Source organism: Monodelphis domestica, chromosome 5, assembly GCF_027887165.1.
Source record: "Monodelphis domestica isolate mMonDom1 chromosome 5, mMonDom1.pri, whole genome shotgun sequence".
NCBI lineage: Eukaryota > Metazoa > Chordata > Mammalia > Didelphimorphia > Didelphidae > Monodelphis > Monodelphis domestica.
Genome location: NC_077231.1, coordinates 327,528,230 through 327,556,056, shown reverse-complemented (window position 1 = coordinate 327,556,056; position 27,827 = coordinate 327,528,230). Strand labels below are relative to the sequence as shown.

The following is a 27,827-nucleotide window of genomic DNA, read 5'->3' as shown; positions in this document are numbered from 1 at the left end:
TACTACGGCAGAGCACTGTGTGTGATACCTGCATATGTGGGGTTGAATGCACAGTGTGTCTCACCTCCTTATTCCGATTATTACATAACATCTGGGCAGAGGGACCTTGGATCTTCAGAAGGGCCGCTGGGAAGACCCCTGTATTGGTAGTGTTGCCCTGGAGTGCACTATATGATGTGTGCCTTTAGCCACACCTGGGAGCATGGACCCTTAACCTCCTGCTGGGAAGCTAGAGGTCTTATGATCCAGCAGGAGGCATGGGAGATCCTTAGTATGGGCTGGGGCTCCAATCACCACCCTTACTGTCACAGGTTGATAACTGTGTACATCTAAAATAAAGATCTGAGAGCCCTTGTCAGAGATTGAGATCTCACGGTCTGTCTGAGAACAGTGCCCTCGCCTCCACCTTCTTTTAATTTCCCATAACTGCTCTATGAACTCTGAATGATTACTTGAACTATTATCTTGCCCCAAACATTATCCTACCAGCTGCCCTACCTACATTCTTGTTACTTTTTCATGGACTTTTCTTATAGGCGATTGTTTTTAATTCCTGTTGTTTCTACCTTTAAAAATTGTTTCCAACTTGCAATAAATTGTATTCACCTGCAGTCAGTACAGTGAAACCCTTCTGACCTCAGGTTGTGTCTGTTATTTTTTTATTCTTATCTTTTCCCTTGTCCTTACCTACAGGTGAGGTCCTTCTAATTTCAACCTTTGTATTTCCTCTTATTATTTTCCCCAACTTTATCTGTGGAACTCTGGTCCCAGTTCTCCCCCTCTTGGGAGCTTTTACAGCTTACAGATGGAAGCAGGGAAGCCTCTCTGAACTATGGTCATGTGGGTTGGCTTGGCATGCTGGTGCAGGGTTTGGAAGCTGCCAGCACAGGGAGGTAGACAGTGTGGGTGGGGACCAGGGGCCCCTGCTGGGAAGTTGCCACTTGAGATGCTCTGTAAGGAGCTACCTTAGCAAGAGGCTGAATTAGGTTCCAGCCCCTCAGGGCTTTCTGCTGTGAAGTGGGGGAGCCAATTAGACCAGCCCTGCTATGGGCACCCTGGCTGTGGCTGCACCGAGATGCCAGGACCAGTTGGGGAAATCTTGCCTGCTACTCTCTACAACACTCTGCCCCCACCTAAGCTATGACTTAGGCCACATGGGGACTTAAAATTGGCTTCAAGGAGGATGGTCCCCTTTAAAAAAGCAAGACTATCTGACAAAGCCTGAGATCAGTGGCAGCTGCAGTCTTTTCTGGTTGAAGCTGAAGGCTGGAGGTGGCTGGTCCTCTGAGCTCATCTGCCCTAGTGTCTATTTTAAACTTCTTTAAAAAGCTTAAAAAGGAGAAATGAGGTTCCTCTCCATAGGGATCACCATAATGTAAGATATAAAATTAGGACTATGCTCTTTATTTTCATTAATTTTATTAGGGTTTACTTTGATAGGTAGAGGCAGAGGACTAAAGAGAAAGGCATTTTAGCCATTTGGGTGCTCTCCACATGGTTCCCTTAGCCACCTTCCCCATCACAGTTAACTCCAGAAAGAAACCCTACTTCCTGGTCTTCAACCTTTTTTCCTCCCTCACCCTTCCAGGTCCCCTTCAATCATGTCTGGTTCACACACAGTCACATGACCCAAACAAGATGACTGTTGCTTGGACTTTGGGGTGCAGGTAAGACCCCATGCATGATCCTGGGAGAGGGTTCCCTTCACACAATTGAACATCTTGTTTTAAAGCAAATGATAGCTTGTTGTTTCCCCTTTTAATTTTTTTGTACTAGTTTTGTTTGTACAGTTTTGAACTTAAGACAACAAAAATCAATGATGCATTTCATGTTGTGTACTTTTAATTTGGTCACAAATTCTTCCCTTGTAAATAAATTGATTTCAAAGGCAAATGATTCTATGCTCCCTTAATTTCCTAATGGCATCACACTTTAGGTCTAAATCATGTCCATTTGGACCTAATCTAAGTAGAGCTTGTGACATACTAGTGAAATGTCATTTAGAGAAATGTAAGAGTTCAGTGTGAAAGTCTATGATTTCTCTGATGTCCAGTAAGATGGGAGCTCTGACTGAATGACTTTCCACATTGCTTACATTCATAAAGTTTCTCCCCAGTGTGGATTCTCTGATGTCGAGCAAGACTGGATCTCAGTCTGAATGTCTTTCCACGTTGCTTGCATTCATAAGGTTTCTCCCCAGTGTGGATTCTCTGATGCTGAGCAAGACTGGATCTCAGACTGAATATCTTTCCACACTGCTTGCATTCTTAAGGTTTCTCCCCAGTGTGGATTCTCTGATGCTGAGCAAGACTGGATCTCAGAATGAATATCTTTCCACACTGCTTGCATTCACTAGACTTTTCCTCAGAATTCATTCTTTGATATTCAGTATGGGATGAAGTTTGAGATTCAACACAGAATTCTCTCCAAGCTATGTTACCTGGAACATCACTCATGAGTCTTTGTTTGTCCATTTCTTCCACAGAAAGGCTCATATCTTCTTGAGTCACCTTCATTTCCAGTTGGATTTCTCCTTCGAAAAGAAACATAGTAAAACATACATGCATAGTCATGTATACACACAAATAACCATATCTCCTTTCCTGCACTATCAGAACATAAACTGCTTTATATTCTATTTCCTGAGGTAAGAAAAGGCTTCCAACGTAAATAGACACAATCCATCCTTTGAAAATGCCAGTACCCTAAAGTGGAAGAACAATTTAATTAGTAATGAATACTCCACATGATCTCATTGTGTCTTCATAACAAACCTGTGATTTTGGCCATGTTGCCATTATTACATTCCTATCTCAGACCATGACCTCAGAATTATGGTAGAATGATGACCCAAATCCTGGCAGGTGAAACCAAATCTTGTGACTGGGCATGCTCTGTCCACAGTACTAGACAACTGATTTTCAATCTTCCCTTTTTGCTTTCATTTTCATTGTCTACACATTTAATCCTATCTTCAGAAGTATAATACCACTGTGTGTATGTGTACTAAATATTCCTATTATTTCATGATCTAGCTCATCTGTACGTGTTATGCAATTTCCTTCATAATTGCTTCCAACTTTTTTTTGGTTGAAATATCTGAAATCAAGTTTGCCTAAGGCATAAAATATTTTTTTTCTGTTCCATACTTCTTGAGAATAGCCATTACTTTCTTTAAATGCCTCTTTTCACTACCATAAAGTCCTTCTACTAAATATAATTTAAACAGACATGGAATTTCCCGTGTTCAAAAATGTTTCATACAATAACTTGAGTCCATCATCCTTTTATAAGGAAATCGACTGCCTACTTCATTATTAGTCTTTTTGAGCTTGTCCCATTTAGTGATTCATAAGCCCTTGGAGATTTGAGGGGACCTGAGCTAAAAATTAGTTACTGTCATCTTAAGCAGTAAATAATGGCCCAATTTTGTTGTAACTTCTTTTCCCCTTGGATAACAAGTATTTCAAAGATGTCCTTCCCCCCTCCCCCACTGTGATTCCAAGTGATCATAAACAGGAATATGATGCTTTGGGGGTGCATTCAATGATGACATCAAACTCTGCTTCTAAGTGTAACATATTCTTTTCATTTCTCAACTTGACATCAAATTATTTCCAAGCTTCCAGCAAGGTTGGCCATTCATGCTCACAGACTCTATTTGGCTGCCCCTATATGTAAATAGCTGTCCCATTCTGGGGTTACCCCGTAATTGCACCACACAATTGAGATGCTATTTGGATTTGCATTCTTGCAGCAGAGAGAGCAGAGTCTTTGCAAACCCAGTTCACTAGATGTGCAGAGTAGAGGCCCTTATGAAACCCTCATTGACCAAAACCTTTTGACAAAAACAGCCCTTAAATGGTCACTCATTGCAATGTTATGATTGTTTTCTGATTTGAATTTATTCTCCACTTAATATCTTGTTCTTCTGGCTGGGAGCTTTGTAAAGGTATTGGTTGGCAACACAGGTTAGTCATGTGGTAGTTTTAGTAAGACTATAACTAATTTGCCAATGATAGAATAAATGAAATTCCATCCTTATGAAGGATATGATTTATCACTTGCTTGGATGGGTATATGATTTGGGGTTGTGAAGATTGGATTTAGCTCTCCCCTGACTGTAACAATGAAGGTACTTGGCCCTTCCTTGATTGTGAAGATTGAATTGTAATCCTGTCTATTTGTTGATTTAATCCCCAGAAATGCAAGTGCAGTACTTGAAGCTGAGTGGGAAGATCTGCCCATGTTAGATCTGATCACGAAGGCTGTGAATCTCCCCTTTAATCATGAGGTGGGAGGTCTGTGACCCATGTGTGCAATAGTGAGTAATGAAGTAGAATCTACTAATTGCCCTCTGGGCAGTCCTAGAGCAGAGCATCTGCTGTGATTGGTAGACAGGAGGTGACACAAGAGAAAAAGATCTTTAAAAAGAAGACTAGAGGCCAGAAGAGGATATTTGATTTGATTCCATTCGATTCGAGTGAGATGGAAGAACTCTGACTCAGAGTAAAGACTGGACAACAGTAACATTTGAGGAGAGACTGGAAGAGGAACTCAGCCCTGGAGGAACTTGTGCCATGTGACAGAGGCTGGTGCTAGAGAAAAAGTGCCAGACTGAAGAGTACGTGAAACTGATCACCTCAACGGGGAAGGGGCCCCAGGAGTGAATCCTGAGGAGAGAAGTCTCTGGCTGGAGAGCAGGGAGGGACTCTCGGTCTTGAGAAGCTGAAGAGAGAAAGCGGATAAAGACCTTCTCCTGAGGGTTACCCACCTTTCCTGCCTGTGACTGGAAACCTTCCCCCCAACACTTCCCAATTGAAGGGACTTTCTGAGAAGAAACCTGAGCAGACACTACCTCAGCTCCTCTTTCCCAGGGATGAGTCCACCTGACTTTCTCTTGGGGGTCTCAGGCTGCCAAGACCCAAGTTCCCCCAGACTTGAGGAGGGAGGGAAAGGGTTTAGATAGAGACAGGGACCCCCTTTTCCCACTTTCCTGTTCCCATTCTTCCCTACCCATTATTTCTTTTGTATTACCTGATTGAGTTAACATTAAAGTTATCTGTTCCCCAAGCTGAGTGTGAGTGAACAGATCAAGGGGAGACCTTTGGGTCTCGAGTAGTGGAGGGGGGACAAGAGGGACCAGAACAAATCGGGGAGAGTGGCTTTAGCTAAGGAGGGAAGGCAGAAGGGGGAAAATCTTCAAACCCCCTCTACTTTGAGCCAACTCATTGCATCTGCTGTCTCCCCTGAACCCTGCTTTTTGGGAAAGGGGGTTCTCGTTCTTTCTCCCTCTCTCATACCGTGGTACATCCCTCCTTTCTTTTTGACGTCTCCAGACCGAGAGACCCTCCCTGCTCTCCCAGCCAGAGTCTTCTCTCCTCAGGAAATTCACTCCTGGGTCCCCTCCCCCGTTGAGGTGATCAATTCCATATACTCTTCAGTCTGGCACTTTTTCTCTAGTGCCAGCCTCTGTCACAGCAGGAGAACTCAGACTTCTTTCTTTTTTAGACGGTCAGATCACCATTGGCTGACTTAGTGACCCCGCCTTTCTGGAGGCATGAAGGCCTCCAGGAAAGGCCCATCATCTTAAAATTCTTTTCCCATGGCTGGGGCTTAGAATTTCTAACTGGTCACTTCCGGGTAATCATGGCTGCAATCTAGATGCCACACACTTCCTCTCCCCAGCACTGAACGAAATAGACTACATCAAAGGAGCATAAAAATCACCTTTGGAGGAACAGAAGGACTCCCCAGTACTCCCCAGTAACCCCACAGAGGCAAAGGTACGTGGGGTTTGAACATTTCCACACTATAATAAGAAGAAGGAAAAGCTTGCACAGAAACGTGAACTGAGCCGCCCTTCAACCCCCAACTTCCCCCACCAAACCAGAGTGAGCTACCGGAGTACTCACTGGGACAGCGAGTGAGTAGGGAACGTCTCTGCCTGGGGGGGGGGGGCACTCCAGGGTCCTCTGGATCTGGGGACTGCCAGGAAAAAACGTCTCAGGGTAGTTTCATGGGAGAATCCTGCACTGAGCACAGGGGGCCCAGGGAACCATACTCAGGAAGATTGTGCTGAGCATCTGGGCAGAGCTAAACACCAGGGGCGGACCATGCACTGATTATCTTGGTGGAGCTGAACACCTGGGCAATTTGGTTGTGATCAGGGGCCCAGTGCTCTAAGAAACCTCAGAGGTTGGGAAGAACTAGTCTGAGGCAACCTAAATTCACAGAAAACCCGCCCGTATCACCCAGACCCCAGACCAAAAAGGAAAGGGGAATAAAACCACCAAAGGGATGGCTCACATGGCCCAAAATCAAGCCTCCATGAAGAAAGGGAAAAAGGTGACTATTGAAAACTTTTATGGTGGAAGTACCCAAGGAAAAGAAGAGAATGAGGATGAAATCCAAAAAAAAATTCAGAACATGCCTCCCAAAATGGAAACTATCAACAAGCTCTGGAAGATCTCAAACTAGAACTTACCCAAAAGATGGAAACCTGGAAAGAAAAATGGGAGAAAGAGATCAGCATTCTGACAGATAAGACTGCTCAATTGGAAAAAGAGCTCAAAACATCCAATAGAAGGGCAGACAAAGCTGAAAAGCAAAACCAGTCCCTAATGACCAGAGTTAAGCAACTCGAAGAAAGTCAGATCATAAAACAGCAAGAATCAATAAAGCAAAGCCAAAAAATTAATGAATTAGAAGAAAACATAAAATATCTCACTGAAAAGGTCACAGACATGGAAAACAGAGGAAGAAGAGACAACCTCCTGTAAACCTTAAAATTTCACAGACTTATGAATGTTAAAAATTTTACTCCACATTGAGGAATCCTCCAATTCCCTACTTGAAATAATTCCCTACCAGATAGTGAGAACTCTACTTGAATGTGAAAACTCCTTGCTATGGGAGGATCTCTAACCCATCCCTACTTGGGACTGCTTTAGGGGAAAAAACTCCTTGCTATGGGAGGACCTCTATTCCACCCATACTTAAGAATGCTTTAGGGCAGAAAACTCCTTGCTAAACAATGAAAGTACTTGAAAACCATACTTATAAAGGAAAGGAGTTCTTTTGAGCCATGCCTATTTTTGGAATTGATACAATGGGATGCTAGGTGCCTATAAAGGTGGGGCAACTTGTAAACTACTTAGACCTAAAAGGTGAAAACTTACTCAGAGGTTTTCTCTTAATGAAATTAGTCGACACAGCAGCATTTTTTCTGACTTACTAAAGAGATTAATCTCAGCTGTGAATTCAAAATGGGCTGTCTTTTGGAAAACATCTACAGTGATTGGTAGATGGAAGAACTTAGGAGAGGTGACATAGGAGATTTTGCCCTTAAAAATGAGAGCTCAGAGAAGAGCTGGAACTCATTCTGAAACATTTCAGATTGAGGAGGACTCATTTTTAGGAAGACTGATTCTGAAACATTCAGATGGAGGAGGGAGCTGGTGAAAGCAGCTGAGATGATGCTGGCCTGGTGTCACTAGAATCCTTGCTTAGGCAGACCTTGTGGTGAGTGTTAAAAGACTGACTGACTGATCTCTCTCTCTTAAGACTCAGGTCTAGGCCATGTTGGCTTATGGCCCTTCATACTTATTTCCTGTTTTCTCTCTTTCTCTCTTTTCTCTAATTCCACATTTATATTAATTAAAATCTCTATAAAACCCAGTTGACTTGGGTATTTGAATATTGGGAATATTTCCCTGGGGACCACCTTATATTTGATTTAAAACCAAGACACTGTAGTGAAACATATTTTCTGCGGTCAAATTTACTCACCCTCTCTTATATCTATCACAATTTATATCTTCCACTATATTTAACTCACTACAGTTTATGGGCTTCACTATTTTAAATCTCATACTCCAAATTATCAGTCTCCCAGAAAAACCAGAGATAAACAATAAACTCGATGTTATTCTACAGGAGATTATAGAAGAAAATTGCCCACACGTTCTGGAGCAAGGGGGCAAAATAGAAATAGAAAGGGTTCATCGAACACCCTCTATACTAAATCCCCAAAAGACAACCCCTAGGAATGTAATTGCCAAATTCAAGAGCTTCCAAGAAAAGGAGAAAATCCTACAAGAAGCCAAGAAGAGGAGCTTCAGATATAGGGGGACTCCCATAAGGATCACACATGACTTAGCGGCTAACACACTAAGAGACCTCAAAGCATGAAACACAATATTTAGAAAGGCAAGAGAGCTGGGTCTCCAACCAAGAATCAACTGCCCAGCAAACCTGACTATATACTTCCAGGAGAAAGTATGGGCATTCAAAAAAATAGAAGATTTCCAAGCATTTGCTAAGAAAAGACCAGAACTTAGTGGAAAATTTGCTAACCAAGCACAGAAAGCAAGAGAAACATGAAAAGGTAAATATGAAAGAAAGGGAAAAGGAGATAAATCTTATCTTTTTTTAAGTCAAACTCTCTTCTATAAGGACTGCATTTACATCAAATTACATATATTAATATGTGGGGAAAATGTTTTGTGTAACTCTCAAAAATTGTATGCATCATAAGAGTAGTTAGAAGAAACATGCATAGGGAAAGATTGGGGCATTAAGAAGATTTGGGGAAAGTGGGGGCAAAGAAAGGAAAAGGGAGGGGGGAACTGTCGATAACACTAAGATTTACTTCAAGAAATAGGGGGGACTTAATAGAATAATCTTTCCCATATAAAGATACACACGGGAAGGGGAGGGGAAGAACTCTCATATGAGAAGGAGAGGAAGAGAGCGTGAAGTGGAATTACTTAAACCTTTCTCTCAGTGAAATCAAATCTGAGAGGGAAAGAACATCTAGATCCAGTAGGATCCTGAATTCTATCTTATCCAATAGGGCAAGAAAGAAAGGAAAATTAAAGAGGGGGTTGGGGGAGGGAGTATAAAAAGGGAGGGAAGGAGAGGGGGAGGGGACGGGAGCATAAAAAGGGAGGTGCTTTGAAAGGGAAGCATATCAAGGGAGGGGACTAGGGGGACTGACCTAAAGTAAATCACTGGTTTAAAAGGAGAAAGCTAAAGAAGAAAGGTCAGAACTAGGGGAAGATATCAAAATGCTAGCGAATCCACAAATGACAATCATAACTTTGAACATGAATGGGATGAACTCACCCATAAAATGTAGACAAATAGCAGATTGGATTAGAACCCAAAACCCTACCATTTGTTGTCTTCAAGAAACACATATGAGGTGGGTTGACACTCACAAGGTTAGAATTAAAGACTGGAGTAAGACCTTTTGGGCCTCAACTGATAGAAAGAAGGCAGGAGTTGCAATCATGATATCTGACAAAGCCAAAGCAAAAACAGACCTGATCAAAAGAGATAGGGAAGGTAAATATATTCTGTTAAAAGGGAGTATAGACAATGAGGAAATATCACTAATCAACATGTATGCACCAAATGGTATAGCATCCAAATTTTTAATAGAGAAACTAGGAGAATTGAAGGAGGAAATAGACAGTAAAACCATATTAGTGGGAGACTTGAACCAACCACTATCAAATTTAGATAAATCAAACCAAAAAATAAACAAAGAGGTAAATGAGGTGAATGAAATCTTAGAAAAATTAGAGTTAATAGACATATGGAGAAAAATAAATAGGGACGAAAAGGAATACACCTTCTTTTCAGCACCACATGGCACATTCACAAAAATAGATCATACACTAGGTCATAGAAACATGGCACTCAAATGCAGAAAAGCAGAAATAATAACTGCAGCCTTTTCAGATCACAAGGCAATTAAAATATTGATCGGCAAGGGTACATGGAGAGCCAAATCAAACATTAATTGGAAATTAAATAACATGATACTCCAAAATTGGATAGTTAGAGAAGAAATCATCGAAACAATTAATAATTTCGTTGAAGAAAATTACAACAGCAAAACATCCTTTCAAACCTTATGGGATGCAGCCAAGGCAGTATTTAGAGGAAAATTCATATCCCTGAGTGCATATATTAACAAATTAGGGAGGACAGAGTTCAAGGAATTTGAAATACAAATCAAAAAACTTGAGAACGAACAAATTAAAAACCCCCAGAAGAAAACCATACTAGAGATCCTAAAAATTAAGGGAGAAATTAATAAAATCTAAAGTGATAGAACTATTGAGCTAATAAACAAGACTAGAAGCTGGTACTTTGAAAAAACAGACAAAATAGACAAAGTACTGGTTAATCTAATTAAAAAAAGGAAAGAAGAAAGGCAAATTAACAGCATCAAGGATGAAAAGGGGGATCTCACCTCCAATGAAGAGGAAATTAAGGCAATCATTAAAAACTACTTTGCCCAACTATATGGCAATAAATATACCAACCTAGGTGATATGGATGAATGTTTACAAAAATATAAATTGCCTAGACTAACAGAAGAAGAAATAGATTTCTTAAATAATCCCATATCAGAAAACGAAATCCAACAGGCCATCAAAGACCTTCCTAAGAAAAAATCCCCAGGGCCTGACAGATTCACCAGTGAATTCTATCAAACATTCAAAGAACATCTAACTCCAATACTATACAAATTATTTGACATAATAAGCAATGAGGGAGTTCTACCAAACTCCTTTTATGACACAAACATGGTACTCATTCCAAAGCCAGGCAGGCCAAAAACAGAGAAAGAAAATTATAGACCAATCTCCCTAATGAATATAGATGCAAAAATCTTAAATAGGATACTAGCAAAAAGACTCCAGCAAGTGATCAGAAGGGTCATCCACCATGATCAAGTAGGATTTATACCAGGGATGCAGGGCTGGTTCAATATTAGGAAAACTATCCACATAATTGACCACATCAACAAGCCAACCAACAAGGACCACATGATTATCTCAATAGTTGCAGAAAAAGCCTTTGATAAAATACAACACCCATTCCTACTAAAAACACTAAAAAGCATAGGAATAGAAGGGTCTTTCCTAAAAATAATAAACAGTATATATCTAAAACCATCAGCTAATATCATCTGCAATGGGGATAAACTAAATCCATTCCCATTTTAAGATCAGGAGTGAAACAAGGATGCCCACTATCACCTCTATTATTTGACATTGTATTAGAAACACTAGCAGTAGCAATTGAAGAAGAAAAAGAAATTGAAGGCATTAAAATAGGCAAGGAGGAGACCAAATTATCGCTCTTTGCATATGACATGAAGGTCTACTTAAAGAATCCTAGAGATTCAACCAAAAAGCTAATCGAAATAATCAAAAACTTTAGCAAAGTTGCAGGATACAAAATAAACCCACATAAGTCATCAGCATTTCTATATAATTCCAACACAGCTCAGCAGCAATATTTAGAAAGAGAAATCCCATTCAAAAATTACTTTAGACAAAATAAAATACTTAGGAATCTATCTCCCGAGACAAACACAGGAACTATATGAACACAACTACAAAACACTTTCCACACAACTAAAACAAGACTTGAACAATTGGAAGAACATTAACTGCTCATGGGTAGGACAAGCCAATATAATAAAAATGACCATCCTACCCAAACTCATCTATCTATTTAGTGCCATACCCATGGAACTTCCAAAAAAATTTTTTACTGATTTAGAAAAAAAATAACAAAGTTCATTTGGAAGAACAAAAGATCAAGGATATCCAGGGAAATAATGAAAAAAAAAATACAAAGGAAGGGGGCCTTGCAGTCCCAGATCTCAGACTATATTATAAAGCAGTAGTCACCAAAACAATCTGGTACTGGCTAAGAGACAGAAAGGAGCATCAGTGAAATAGACTGGGGGCAAGCAACCTCAGCAAGACAGTATATGACAAACCCAAAGACCCCAGCTTTTGGGACAAAAATCCACTATTTCATAAAAACGGCTGGGAAAATTGGAGGACAGTATGGGAAAGATTAGGTTTAGATCAACACCTCACACCCTACACCAAGATAAATTCAAAATGGGTGAATGACTTGAACATAAAGAAGGAAACTATAAGAAAATTAGGCAAACACAGAATAGCATACATGTCAGACCTTTGGGAAGGGAAAGACTTCAAAACCAAGCAAGACTTAGAAAGAGTTACAAAATGCAAAATAAATAATCTGGAATACATCAAATTAAAAAGTTTTTGTACAAACAAAACCAATGTAACTAAAATCAGAAGGGTAGCAACAAATTGGGAAACAATCTTCATAAAAACCTCTGACAAAAGTTTAATTACTCAAATTTACAAAGAACTAAATCAATTATACAAAAAATCAAGACATTCTCCAATTGATAAATGGGCAAGGGACATGAACAGGCAGTTCTCAGCCAAAGAAATAAAAATGATTAATAAGCACATGAAAAAGTGCTCTACATCTCTTATAATCAGAGAGATGCAAATCAAAACAACTCTGAGGTATCACCTCACACCTAGCAGATTGGCTAACATGACAGCTATGGAAAGTAATGAATGCTGGAGGGGATGTGGCAAAGTGGGGACACTAATTCATTGCTGGTGAAGTTGTGAATTGATCCAGCCATTCTGGAGGGCAATTTGGAACTATGCCCAAAGGGTGATAAAAGACTGTCTGCCCTTTGATCCAGCCATAGCACTGCTGGGTTTGTACCCCAAAGAGATAATAAGGAAAAAGACTAGTACAAGAATATTCATAGCTGCACTCTTTGTGGTGGCCAAAAATTGGAAAATGAGGGGATGCCCATCAATTGAGGAATGGCTGAACAAATTGTGGTATATGTTGGTGATGGAATACTATTGTGCTAAAAGGAATAATAAAGTAGAGGAATTCCATGGAGACTGGAACAACCTCCAGGAAGTGATGCAGAATGAAAAGAGCAGAACCAGGAAAACATTGTCCACAGAGACTGATACATTGTGGTACAATCGAAGGTAATGGACTTCTCCATTAGTGGCAATACAATGGCCCTGAACAATCTGCAGGGATCTAAAAAATACTATCCACAAGCAGAGGATAAACTGTGGGTGTAAAAACACCAATGAAAAGCAACTGCTTTACTTCAGGGGTTGAGGGGATATGACTGAGGAGAGACTGTAAATAAAAACTCTAATGCAAATACCAACAACAGGGAAATGGGTTCGAGTCAAGAACACATGTGATAACCAGTGGAATCGTGCGTCAGCTATGGGAGAGGGAAAGGTGGTGGGAGGGGCGGCTGGGAGTAAAAGAAAATGATCTTTGTTTCCAGTGAATAATGTTTGGAAATGACCAAATAAACTAGTGTTTAAAATTAAAAAAAAAAAAAAAAGAATTTCTAACTGGTATCAGTGGAAGCCAGAGCCCTATCTCTCTCTCCCCTTTTCTCTCTTCCTTAATATCTTCCCTCTATTGTAAATAAACTACCATAAATTCAATTCACTTTAGTAATTCATTTTGGGATTTAGAAATTAAATCCTTGGCGACCACCTATATAAATATTCAGAGTCCAACCACAATTAAATTTAACAGGGTTTTGGTTTAAAGGTATTCTTTTCTGTGTTTCCTTATTTCCCTGTTGAATTAAATACATTTCTATTCCCCAACACTCTTTTTGCCCTGGATCATCTCAGAGTGAGATTCAGGATCTCTTGTTTCTTTTAAAACTATCTCCATTTTGGAATCCTACATTGTGAACTATAGGAAAGTCCAGACTGGTGTTGTCCTTCCGTTGTATCCTCAGGGCTTAGCACAGTTCCTAGAACCTATTTTATATTTTTTACTGCTTATATATTTATATATTTTATATTTTTTCATGTTTAATGGCTGGGCCCAGAGCTTATGTAAGGCCCAAGCACTACCAGTGTCCCTGCATTCTTATCTTTCTCCTAGAAGGCAAATGCATGCTCCGGCCTCAGCCAGATTTCTGTCTCTTTCTGGTCCTTATTTCTCAGGAGTCAGAAGTAGCTCTGTTGGAACCAGAGAAGGTACACAATCAGGAAGATCTAAGGCTTCTTTCATTTCCCTAAAGCGAGGTGGTGTGGTCACCTGATTGTCCAAGAACAGGGTTAGAGTTAGGACAAGAACAGGACAAAGATTAAGCCCCAGAGAGCAGGGCCTGGAGCTGATGATTTTGGGAAAGCTTAGCCTTGGATTGCTTCTAAATAAGGCAGCACCTATTCATGGGCTGCAGTTCAATGGAGAGAAGGAAAATGAGGAAACCAGCTGCCTGGCTCCACTCTACATTGAGGCTCCCTAATCTCGGCTGGGTCCTCACCATGGCAAGGCAATCCTATGATATCTCACTAATAGATTCCCTTTCCACCCCCCACAGCAGCCTTCCCAAATATTTCCCTGGTCTCCAGCTCTCCCTTATGGCTTCCTCCCATCCCCTGCCCAACCCTTCTGAGCTGAGAACTTGGCCTCATATTTCACTGAACAAAAGTTGGACCTCTCTGCAGAGCTCTCTTATCCTCCACATCTCACCCCACTCAGCTGCCTGCTTTTCCTCTTTGGCCTCAGGATCAGAGAAAAAGTCATTCTTGCCCAGTTAAAGAGAATCCCTTTCCATGGGCAAAGAATCCTATTCCACTCCTTCATCTAACCCCAGTCTATTCCTTCCTCCAATGCCCCCATTGTTCTTTCATTTTCAGTCTTTTCAACACTAATGAGCTAATGACTCGTTCCTTCTGAGAACCAATGAAACCATTTCTCTCTAATCCCTCAAACACTCTTCCTTGATGTCTTTGTCTCCATGAGATACTGTCTAATATTTGTCCTTGGGATCAGAGATAAACTGCTAGAGATGGCCATTTGCAGTTAGTTGTGCCAATGCTTTCCCCTGTCTTCTCTGCTACACTTTTGGCTTAGTATCCTCCATCTGGCTTTCCTGGAGCCCAATCTAAAGCCCATCTTCCATAATTTTCTTCTCTTTAGAGCCTTCCCTCTCTGGATTCACTGCACTGGATTCAGCATCTAAAGGGCTTCTATAAAATTGTCAGCACACTGTCTACTCTAGCAGCTAGCAAGCTCCATGAGAGCAGGGGATGTTCACTGCGTCCCTATATATCTCCTATAACTTAATCCAAGACCCAGCTCAGAAGAAGCACTCAGGCATGTTTCTGGATAATGAAGAGCTCAGAGTGGATAAGCTAACCCATTTTGGCACCTGCAGGAGACTTCCAGGACCTTCAATCCCCAAAAATTACTTCATAGAGGGTCAAAGGCTGATCCTCTGAAGGGAACTGACAGGAAATGGACTCTAACAGCTTCATCTTACATATGGGTAAACTGAGGCTCATGGGTTCAGTGACTTGTCCAGGAAGCCCCTGCTAAAACATCTGAAAAAGGATTACAAGTTGGGTCCTCCTGCGCCCAAATCTAGCCTTGGCTTCACTAGAACACACAGAAGCATCTGCTCACCCCAGCTCTCACACCTCTTTTCCCCTCACTCACCTGGGCAGCAGCTCCTCGGACCTTCTCGCTCCAGCATCCATGGGGCTTCCCTCTGCTCCAAATAAGAGATCACATCTTCTGGGAGAGCTGGAAGCCCTGAGCAAAGGAAATCAGGGAAAAGGATGGAGAGAAGCTTGCCATTGCGTTCTCTTTAGGGAAAGGCTGAGGAGTCCAGTGAATCCACTCAGAGACTCTCTCCAAGGAGTCTGCCCTCACCCCTCAGTGTCTGTAATGTAGGAACCCAGGGTAAGATGTGCCGGTTACCTTGCTGGAGGACCTGGAATGAGCAACAGCCCCCCTCCCAACACATCCACAATCCTCTACCAGTCCATTCTGGCAGAAACCTCTAAATCTCCAAACTGGGTCTAAGAGTCATTGTTCTGGATCAGTCTGAAACCCCATACACAGGAACCTTGAGGGATCTGCTTTTGTCCTGACACCCTGCCTGTTCCTCACTCCCTGAAACCTCTCTGAGGCTTGTGGACTGTTCTCTTGGGCAGTCTGTGTGTCTTCTCCTGGGGAGCTCAACAATACTCATTGGGCCAAGGCTGTCTTTCAGCCAGTCAATTTATCCTGACAATGACAGAGGAGTGCAAGCAGGGTCTATGGGAGGCTTATGGGAACTCCTGGAGGAGAGTCTCCAAAGCATTTAGTATGGGGAAAGGAGGTGGGGAGGGCAGGGAACCAATCTGGAATCAGAACAATTGGTTCTGGTGCATTTTCTGCAGAGAAGGGTGAACTCAGTCCATAGTGTTTTCTATTATCTGGAAATGAGAGGCACTTAGAAGAGGAGGGGACAGGGACCTGAACTGAGAAGCAGGAATGACTCCGCTTAAATCTGGTCCCAAACAGCTTCTATATGTGTGCCTCAGAACAAGCCACTTAATCAGCTATTTCCTCAACTATAAAATGGGGATAATTGTGTCACTAAATTTGGAAGATGAACTTGTGGAAGAAGCAGTGCCATACTATTACAGAGAAAACCTTCGGCAGGGCCCCTGTCCAAGAGCAAGTTGTTATAAACGCTTCTTCCCTTCCCTCCCTTTCTCATCGGCTCTGCTGGAGGCTTAGGGAAACAGGAGGGAAGACTAAGGACAACCCTGCTCTGCTGGGGACCTAGGAGCTGTGAGCTAGAGAAAAAATACCCAAAATAGTGATTCCACTCTAGAGAAGAGCTTGGAAGGAAAATCCACCCAAACAGTTTTCCCAGATGGGTTTGGGAGACACAATTCCGGGCCAGGGAGAAATAAGATGGAATCAGCCCTGAGATTACTTCCACCTCTGAGATTATTCCACACGGATTTGATCTTGAACTTCAGGAGCACCAAAGGCAGCCCGCAAGGCCCCATTACATAATGCAAAGTACTTTTACAGGAGAAGCAGGCAGCAGGAGGGCCCTGGCTCTGGGACTCGCCATACCAGCCCTTGTCCTTTCCTTATGCCTGAAAACTACTCCCAACCCTGCCTGCTGCTGAGGGCCACATTCCCTTGGATGGCAGACTCGGGCAGCAGGGAGAGGCTCCTTACCCACAGAGAGCAGGTTCCAGGCATTCTCCAGCATCACCTCCTTGTACAGCTCCTTCTGGGGAGGAGACAAGAGGCACCATTCCTCCTGTGTGAAGTCCACAGCCACATCCTGGACCTTCACCACCTCCTAGAGCAGCCCAAATCAGAGCACAGAAGGCTGAAAGTCACATCACAATGAAGAGCCCACCTCTGGTCAGTTACAGGAGGAAACTGACACACAAAGAAGGGAGGGGCCCATAGTCCCACCCATTGTCATTGTCAGAGTCAGCACTAGAAGCTGAGTCTTTAAGAGCCCAGGATGGTCAGTTACAGGAGGAAACTGACATACAGAGAAGGGAGGGGCCCAAAGGTGTCACCCTTTGTCAGTATCAGAGTCATCACTTAAAGCTGAGTCTGTAAGAACCCAATGGAAGGTTGAGAAAAGCGGTTCCAGGATTCTCTGGAATGCCTCTGTGGAGGCTCTAACTATTGTGTGAAACAAAATATCTAGGGGACTTCCATTCCAGCTTTGAACCCAGCGGTGGGACACAGGTGTCACAGAGCCACGTGTCTGACACCCTGTCCCTGTGTCCCAGTGCAGCCGGTTTCACTGTGAGTGTCTCTAGCATCAAAGAGCCCGAGCCAGTGCAACATTGCCACAGAGGGAGGAGCTGGGCAAAATAAAAGGTAAGTGAGGGAAGAAGAGGGGCCTTTTCCATCTATCTACCTTAAAAGAGATGAATGAAGAGGAAACAATTCAATACTGGGTCATCTGCTTTCCAATTGCAAAAAGGATTAGGGACTCGCCAAGTTGGGAGGGGGGAGAAGAGCAGAACAAGTTCCATGAAAAGGGGCCCCACTCCTTTCCAATATGTGTAAACAATCAAAGGAACATGGAAACAATAATGGAGTGATCAATGTGGGCCCATATTGCAGATTAGATACATCGAATGCCTGAGATGTAGAATTGGGAGAAAACTCCTTCCATCAAGCTTCAGGATCTGACTGTGTTTCTGGTCAACCTAACCTCAGGCCTAAGGTGGGGGTCTCTAAACAGCAGTTTCCCAGACAGGCAGGTTGGAATAATGTAATTTGGCTTTCTCCCAGTACTCCAGATTGAATAAACCTTCCTCCTGAGACAGAATGTGGAGGAGGCGGCACACAACTGAACAGAAAGGGAACCAAGCCAGTTCCAGCACTGAGTCACAAGATGGAGAGTGTTTTCACAATTCCCCCCTTGCTGCCCTAAACACCTCCCTTCACAAGAGGGAATCAGTTTAGTAGATGGCACAAGGTCGGGTTGTCCCAGCTTCTTCACACACCCTACAAGAAATGCTTCAGAAGAATACTGGGAATAGAGTTTTTCTTGAAACAGTGGCAATGTCAGCCTCGGCATCTCTCCTCAGAGAGGGGGAGTTCCAAATGTTAGTCCACATAAGCTTCTCCAGTCAAACCACAGAGAAGAGATTTCAGGTTGAATAGAATTCTCAAGAGTAGAAAATACAAGCATTAAATCCAGAATGAAAAATGTAATTCACTCCCTCGTGACATGATAAAGGGGATATGTGACAGGGCTGAATAAAATCTCAAAAAAGAAGAAAGGAGAGTCAGCAATAAATAACTCCATGTCTGAGAAAGTGGCAAACAAGCTATTTGGGGGAAAATTCCTTATTTGGAAAAAAATGCTAAGAAAACTGGAATGGCCTCTGGAAGGAAATGAGGCTTAGACCTTAAGCCTACACCACACTCTACTACACATTCTATAAGGACATTATTAAAGATCATACTATAAGAAATTAGAAGAGAAACAGCTCATATATATCTCACAGCTACAGGGATATATACTTAGTGTAATACTTTATTTTCTCCTCAATGAAATGTAAAAAATATTCTTTATTTAAGAATTGAGTTCTAAATTGCATAATTAGAAACCTGTTACCCTACAAACTACATTCACAGGAGCCCACTGACTTCCTATCCTTACGCACTTCCTGTAGACTGGCGATATATTGGGTGGGGTTCCTGGTCTCTCTTTGTTTCCTGGGTTGAGACTGTGGTGGTAAGCAAGGGTTTTCAACAGGTTGATTAGCCATGGGCATGTGGTTTTTATTTTGTTACCTTTTTATTCCTTTATTTCTAATGATCATTAATAAATCTCTTAAAATATAATATTTTTAAGTATTGAGATTTTAATTTTTACAAAATTCAATCTCTCCCTCTCTTCCCCCATCTCAGGCAATCTGATCTAGACTTTCTTTATACATGCAATCATGTAAAATATTTTTCCATATTAGTCATTTTGTGGAAGAAATCTCAAATTTAAAAAAAGGAAATATGTTTTGGTCTAAATGTAAAGTCCATCAGTTCTTTCTGTGCAAGTGGATGCTTTCCTCGTCATAAGTCCTTTGAGATGGTATTAGAACACTGTATTGCTGAGAAAAGCCGAGTTGTTGAGAGGTACTGACCATAGAATGTTGCTGTTGTAAGGTTTAAATTTAGGTTTTATACTAAATATGAGTTATAAAGTAATATTGTGGTGGCTGATTTTAAACTATTATAGCTTAAATCTAAATGACTCTTAGTAGCTTTTATTTACAAAGAGGAGGAGGGAAGAGTGAAAGTGTAAATGTAGATAAAGAGAAAGATTCCTAACAAGTCTACCAGCCTTTCTCCAGTGAAATTTGGCTCAGGCCCAATAGGGGATTCTGTCTCCATGTAGATTTCCCAGTAATCCTCATCCAGAAGGTGATGTCTTCAGCCAGGGTTCCACCTACACAGCCTCCTCCAAAGGTAGGAATCTCAGCCATTCACCTAGCAGGCCAACACAGGATCCAGGGAAAAAGTCTCCTTCAAGCCAGGAAAGGAATCTCCAGAACCAATTTCTCCAAACGCCAGGAAGGGAATGAATGCTAGATCATGTTGCTGGCTTCTTTTATGCTTTTTTCTCCCCACAGGCTGTCCTTCCCTTTTCTTCACAAAAACCAATGGCAGTCTCTCAATTTGCTTATCATTGGGGGGGATGGAGGGGAGGGGAGTGACCTTTGGAGTTATGAGCTTACTCTAGTAAGTGACTTGTAAATTCTCACACTTAATGGTAAGTAGGGGCACTTTAAGTTCTTGGTTTGATTAGCTAAAAATAGACAAGGGGAGAGTTAATCCTATCTTCAGAGTTATGTAGAAAATGTTCTCCTGCTTCAGCTCATACTTTGCATTAGTTCATGGAAATCTTCCTAGGTTTCTCTGAAATAATCCTGACTGTTATTTCTCATAGCCCAAAAAGGTTACATTATAATCATATACCAGAACTTGATAAGCCATTCTACAATGAACAAATATCCCTCTATTTCCAATTCTTTGCTACCACAAAACAATCTGCTATATATATATCTTTGTATAAATAAGTTCCCCTCTTGGGGTTATATAACTAGTTCAAAGTGTAAGCACAGTTTGAAAGCCTTTTGGGCAGAGTCCCAAATAGCTCCTCCAAATGGTCAATCAATTTACAACTCCACCAATAGTGCATGAGTGTCCCAGATTTCATACATCTCCAAACTGATCATTTTCTTTTTCTGATACAATGGCCAATTTGACAGGCATGAGAAGGTACCTCACGGGGATGTAGAAGTTGTCAAATGTACCCTCAAAAATCCTCAAATAGCATATTTTGAAGCTGATTTAGATCCAGGATTGTTAACCTGGGCATCATGAGTTTATTAAAATATTTTTGTGGATAACTATATTTGGTTTCCTTTTCAATCCTATGAATTGTATGCATTTAAAAAAATGTTCTAAGAAAGGGTACTTAGACTATAAGACTATAAAAGACATTTTGTACCCTCACAAAAAAAGTTAAGAATCTTTGCTGGACACAAAATTATACTCTACTATAAACGCATTGCTTTGAAGTTATTTTCTTATGAATAATAAGAAATAAATTTTAGCTCTTTAATTTAAAAACTGCAGTTCTGGGACACAAACTCTTAGCTGAATTAAAGATAGAGGCAATTATCCCAAAAATGGAGAAGTTTGATTACTTAAAACAGAAAGAATCCTGCACAGACAGCATCCATGCATCCAAGATAAGCAATTGGGTGAATGAGAAAAACTTTGGGATCCAATTTCTCTGAAAAGGGTCTTATATCCAGGAGAATTTGAAAACCCAGGACCAAGAGCCATTCTCCACTAGACAGTCAAAGGATCTGAATAAAGAATTTTCAAAAGAAATGCCAGGGATTCATGGCCATATGGAAAATAGTCTAAGTCACTAATGAATAGAAATGTGAACTAAAACAGGGCTGAGGCTTCAACTCATACTCTGCAAATTGCCAAAAAAGAAAAAAACAACAACTGGGAAACCATAGGTGTTGGAGGGAGTTGTGGGAAGGTAGGCGCACAAATGTTGTTAATAGTAGAGTTATAAAATCATGGAAATTCATGAGAATCTGATTTCTAATCCTGCCTCATACTCTTACATGCTACATGACTGAAAAGTCACTTAATCTCTGTTTGCCTCAGTTTCTGCAACTGTGAAATAATAAATTTAAGAACATTTACCTCAGAGGGTTATTATGTAGACTGTTGAAAGCAGATTTTTAGGAGAACATTAAGCACTCCAGTTTGTCTGTATCCCCATCTTTTGAAGTTGAGCTGGATTCCATTCTGACATGTCCAGTAAATCTCCTTCAGGACCTCCCTAACTGTATTTGAAAAGAAAACTTCCAGAATGCATCCCCTTCTCTTCAGCCTGTCCAATAAGGAAAGGACTGGACGAGTAAGGAATTCTACTGAATAGAGAAGCAATGCACCCAGCTCCTGGGTCTGGTACAAACAGCTATGCTGAAGAATACTTGAAGCAACTCTTTTGAGAAAAAGGTCCCATTTTTGTCCATTTCTATGTAAGGGCCCTTCCTGGTCTTACCCCAAACTCCTCAGACTTTAGGTTAGGGAGCTCAGTAGCAAAAGGGTAGTGATGGGGCCACACTCTGGAGTGGATACAAAAGCCACAGGAGTGCTCTGGGTGCATCCCCAGCTGCCCGATTCTGGCTGCCACTAGCAAGGACCCTGACCATTCCTACAGCAGGATCCAATGGCATATAATGACCTTCAAGCCCCTTTCTATCTCCTCACACCTTCCTCTTCCTCTGACCCAGGAACAATGGCTGAGACCTTCTATTGTCTGATTCTAGGCCTTTCCCGGGGCTGTCTCTCTCCCTGCAGGGAATGCTCTCCCTTCTCCCTCTGGCCCCTGAGCTTCCTTCATGTCTGGGCTAAATCCTCCCCTTGGGAACCAATGATTTCTGTGGTCCCCAGAACCCTGAGAGCCTTCCCCTCACAGAATGCCTCCCTCCATCATACTTGTTTGGACACAACTATTGATGGATCTCCTTGGCCAGACCTTGGGGGCCTGGAGGGTGGCCAGTGTTTCTCCCTTTCTTTGTGTGGGCATGGACAAGAGTGTTCCTCCAGATTCGCTGACTCAGCTTAGGAAGCGGTAAAGAGAATGGAGTCGGAGAGACCTAGGAAGTCTTGGAGGACCACAGACCAGGGGACACCCTCAGTCTCTGCTCCAGACCTGGCCAGACAAGTCTCAAGAGGGAACAGCTTGGTCAAAAGAAACAGGAAGAGGGGGTGCATATATGTGTCTGTTGCTTAGGCAAGTAGAGACAGCAAAGACAGGATCCCTAGAGAGAAAAGATGAAGGAGTCAATGGTCTTCTTTCAATTGGGGAATGGCAGAACACATTGTGGTGTCTGTTGGGGATGGAATGCTATTGTGCTGTAAGGAATGATGAACTGAAGGGACTCCACGTGAACTGGGATGACCTCCAGGAAGTGATGCAGAGCGAGAGGAGCAGAACCAGGAAAACATTATACATAGACTGATACATTGTAGCACAATCAAATGTAACTGACTTCTCTACTAGCAGTAATGCAATGACCCAGGACAATTCTGAAAGAACTGTGGGAGCAGAAACATGGAAGGAAAACAACTGCTTGATCACATGGTTTGATGGGGATAGGATTGGGGATGTAGACTCTAAATGATCACTCTGTCGCAAATAGTAATAATATGGAAATAGGTCTGGATCAAGGTGTGAAGGAGAATTTAAACTCTTTGTCTATTTTAACTTAACCCAGAAATTGGAATGTCTTTCCTTTCACACTTAGTAAGAACCTTTTATTCGAAAAAGTTCTCACCCCCAAAGACCATAAGCACTGCCCCTCTTAGGCAGTGTCAGGCAAATTGGGAGGTTTTTATTCATTCCTGAGATGTGACAAGGAGAGCTGATGGGTGAAGAAAGTTGCGCATAAGAGGGACCTAGAGAGCACTCAGGGTTCTCTCTCTGGGCAGGCGGGACACTCTGTTGGGCATGAAGGTCTTCTGCCTTTTGTGCACTCAAGATCATTGAGGTCTTTGGTGTTGTAGCTCAGTCTCTTTGGCTTTGGAGACACTCTCATTGCCTGGTGAGATTCGCATTCAGATCTGTATTTGCAGTCTGGTGGTATGAGGATCTGGACTGAGGGTATTTTAGCTAGACAATATTTTCTACATTTCCCTCTCTTACTATCTCTACTTTTCTATACTAAAGCTACTAAAACCTGCTAACAGCCTCATTAAAATTCACTCTTATTTGTCAAACATTTTAATCTTTGCATTATTGGCAGACTACAAAGGTTTGATGAATACCCTCAATCTTCTTCAATTTTCTTTACTTTTTACTCTCTCTAAAACTATCCTCAAGTCAGTTCAATAATGGCTAAATTCTATAGTTCAGAATTATTACTCTGCTCTAAGTTGGTAGAGCAAAATACACAAAAGGGAAGATTAGCCAGAAGTTACAGCTGTGTTGGTCTGTTTCCTTAGTGTATAGGAAAGTCCTATTCCCACACACACACACACACACACACACACACACTTCTTTAACTGAGGATGGCGGAGTGCTTGCAAATCTTGTGCCTCTGAACTACATTTCCCAGGATTCCACTGACTTCCCATCATTATGTGCTTGCATAGATAGGGGATAAATATGGTGATCTTCTGTGGCTAGCTCTCTTTCCTTGCTGGGTCGGGACATTGGTGGAGCAGGCTGTTTGAACAGGTAGATTAGCCATGGGCATGAGGTTTTATTTTGTTACCTTTTTATTTTGTAACTTCTAGTGATCATTAATAAATCTTAAAATATATAATATTTGAAATTATTGTAGATTAATTTTATTTTTACACTGGTAAGCTGGGTGTTATTTTAGCAAAAGTCAATTCCCTCAGGGTTTCTACTGGTGGTATGCTTCCACCCCCTCCCCACTCCTTGCCTCCTGGGGAGACTACCCTGCCCCCACAAGCTAGTACCCAGAAGCCCAGAATTCCAGAGTACTGGAGGAAGTTAATAAGTTCAGTCCAGTTTTGTTTTTTTTTTATTGTCAGAAGGTGTTAATTATTGGACTAAATTAACAAGTTTAGCTTTATCTTGCTCCTGGGAGTCTGCTCTTTCTTTGACGCCCTTCCTGAGCCCCCATGTGCCTCTAGCATTAGCCTAAGTGGGGTGGGGGAACACTAGGGAGAGCAGCAGTAAAGATATCTAAAACTTCTCCCTTAACCCAGAAAAGCTTACAGACCCTACTAAGGAAATCCCCCAGCAGCCCACAGACTGTGCCCTCCACCCAAACCTTTTGCTCTCCCAAGCTGAGGAAGCACATGGCAGTTGGTGTTTTTACTCCTGGGGGCAGGGGAAGAGAAAAAACTTCTCACATCCTCTTCTCTAAAGTCAGGCTTTACCCTGAGGGTTTCACCTACAAGAAAGTGTTTTGTTTTGCCTAAAATAGAAAGCTTTTTCTTTTTCTTGCTTTCCCTCCCAAATTTAGCCTCAAGCTAAGGTTTTCTAGGCCCTTCATACAAAGGCTAATTAGGGCATGTCTATATCTACACCATTTTTTCCTTTAAAGTCATTAAAACACTCTTCTCTCTAGCCTTCTAGCCTCGTGAGACTCTATCCCCCAGCTAGTCCACACTAGGGTAGTGCCTCCTATGCCCAGGAAGTAGAATTGCAGGCAATCTAATAATTAGATTAAAAAAAATAAACAGGTGACTGAGTATGGTACTGAAAAGTATGGCTCATATTGTTAAAGAGCAGTTTCCTGCCTAATTCAAACAGTTCCAGCTCCCGGAGAGCATTACCAAGCTCGCATAGCTCACAATTTTACATTGTCTTTGTTTATTACTGTTTCTGGGCGTAATTGTATTCATGGGATACCTTGCAGTTTACCCATTCCTCCCCAAGAAAAAACAACTGAAAGATAGCTTGAGTGATCTTAAGACTCAGAAGGGAAATTAATCTCCCCTTATGGCCTCACTATCTAAGCCTACTCAGTCTCCGCTTTGCCCTGTCGGATCTATTTCTCATCTTGTTCGACCCACCTCTCAAACTAACTCTTGGCCTGCTCAATACTTCCCTCATCCTGTTCAAACTATCTGGCTCTACTGAAATTACCTCTCACTCTACCCAAACTACCTATCCCCCTACCCGACCCATCTCTCCCTCCATCCCCTTACTTACTCCATTGCAACCCAAACAAAAATCCAAGCAGCAGTAATCGAAGATAATTCAATTAAAGACCTATTCCCCACAAGTGAATTACCCACTTATAATAAAGGAAGGAATATAGTGGCCATGAAACAACTTTTACCTTTCACTCCACAATATATTGAGATTTTCAAGGTAAATACCCCTTCCTTTGAAGATGATCCCATTGTAGTCATAAAAAAGCTTGAAAGTATTAACTACACCTATGATCCCACATGAAATGTTTGCTCCACGCCTTTCTAATGGAAAGAGAAAGACATAAGATTCTCTCTCTTATTAATGAGGCCTAGAGGTAAGGGATATACAATGGGGGTCAAGTGACTTGTCCAGGGTCACTCAGATGTGAAGTTTCTGAGGCCAGATTTGAACCTAGGACCTCCCTTCTCTAGGCCTGACTCTCAATCCACTGAGCCACCCAGCTGCCCTCTAGCAGTTCACATTTTTGATGGATATGTAAAGAAAGATGAAGACAACAGTGACTTAGTGGAAGTATTAAGGAAGGAAATAAAAGTATTAACTGAAAAAAATTGACAAACTAAAGCAAATCAAGGAGTGGCCATAGCCCTTTTGCAGGAATCCACAAATCAACCACTAATGTGTTACTTTTGCTGAAAAAGGGGTTAGATATATAGAAATATAAACTTTAGAAATAATAACAATAATAGAAACTCTTATAGAAATAATATTTCTTATGAGGCAAATCATGACTCACACACCAAACAGCCAAAATGGGGTTCATCCACATTATACTAATGGTGGAAATCCCCCTCAGCATAAGGGAGCTCAGAGGTGTGATCAAAGAAATCTAGATGAATGATGGTACTGGGGAGGGGAAGGAACCTCAAAGTGTCTGGAGGTGAATTTTAAGCCTTTTCAGACTCCATTGCCTTACTGATGTTAACTGCTTCAGTTGGTTCCCCTCCCAATAGTGAAGAAGTCTCTGTAATGCAATTTAAATACAAGGTCCATTTCAAGTACTGTTAACCACTCTAACAGCTATCAAAATTGGAGAAAAGGAGTCATGGATTCATTACTGATATGTAAAATGGGTAACTTCTATTGACACTGATTAACCCACATAAATCTTCAGTATTTCTATAGATCTCCAACAAAGTAAAGCAGCAAGATTTAGATAGAGAAATTCCACTTAAAATCACTTTAGACAATATAGAATACCTGGAAACTGATTTGCCACAACAAACAGGGATCATAGGAACCCAATGACAAAGCACTTCACACAAATAAAGTTATATCTAAACAATTGGGAAAAACATTAACTAATACAATAAAAATGACAATTCTACCTCAGTTTGTTTCTTCTGTGCCACCAAACTACAAATTATTTTATAAAACTACAAAAATGACAACAAAATTCACCTGGAAAAATGATATCAAGAACATTCAGGGAATTAGTGAAAAAAAATGTAAAGGAAGGTGCCCTATAGCAGTACCAGATCTTAAACTGTACTATCAAGAAGTAATCATCAAAATATCTGGTCCTGGCTAAAAAATAGAAGAGTGTATCATTGAAACAGACTAGGAGTCAATGACTTCAGCAATCTAGTGTTTGATAAACCCAAAGATCCCAGATTGTGAAATAAGGACTCACTGTTTAACAAAAACTGCTTGGATAACTAGAAAACAGTATGGCAGAAACTAGTTCTAAAGCAATATTTCATATCCTATACCAAGATAAGGTCAGAACACATATAGGATTGTGTAATTCAAATGTTACTCTAAAAAACTACAATTACCAACATCCCACTATCCTCACATTATATGCTGATATAAATTTGGTGTAGTCCTGCCTCTTGCTCTCTTGCCTTTATAAAAATGGAGATGTGAACCCCAGACTTCAATCCCCAGAAGTCCTTGCTGGTTCCCAGATTGCCCTATAATGTCCCTGAATCCTCACCTAAGTGCGAGAAAACAATGGGTATTTAAACTGACTGTACCACCTACCTCTCTCTTGGCTTCTGCTTCCAAGCATACACAGCTCTCTACCAGGCAGGCAAGATGTAAGTTGCACATGATTTTCCTTATTTTGTATTTTCTTTATTTCTTAATATTTAATAAACCTTATAAAAATATAATACTTTTAGCAGAGAAACTAATTTTAACTGTAACACCTTCCTGTCATGTCTTTGGTGGAGTGGGTTTTTTTAAACAGGCAAGGAGAATTTAATCACATGGCCTTAATTTTGTTAAATAATTTGGTTTTTTTTAACTTTTATTTCCTTTTATTCCTTCTACTTCAAGTGATTATTAATAAACTTCATAAAAATATATTTCTTGGAGTATTGGAAATTAATTTAATTCCTACATTTTTGGCAACCAGAAGTGGGGTTTAGAATCCTTAATTCTCTGT

General features: G+C 41.3%; 1 protein-coding gene and 1 long non-coding RNA gene across 2 annotated transcripts in view; one reads left to right on the top strand and one right to left on the bottom strand.

Moving 5' to 3' along the window:
- Positions 1 to 1,824: 1,824 nt before the first annotated feature.
- The window catches only part of LOC103105060 (zinc finger protein 420-like), a 165,941-nt gene continuing 139,938 nt past the window's right edge, over positions 1,825 to 27,827 (bottom strand). The window contains exons 3-4 of the mRNA XM_056800963.1: positions 15,376 to 15,471; positions 1,825 to 2,533 (exon numbers count right to left, since the gene is read on the bottom strand). Coding sequence (XP_056656941.1) covers positions 2,268 to 2,533; positions 15,376 to 15,471 — 362 coding nt within the window. The 3' untranslated portion in view covers positions 1,825 to 2,267. The remainder of the gene's footprint in view (positions 2,534 to 15,375; positions 15,472 to 27,827) is intronic.
- Positions 17,187 to 18,677, top strand: LOC130454767 (uncharacterized). Its single transcript, XR_008912598.1, has 2 exons — positions 17,187 to 17,568; positions 17,989 to 18,677. It is a non-coding gene; the product is annotated as an uncharacterized LOC130454767 (long non-coding RNA).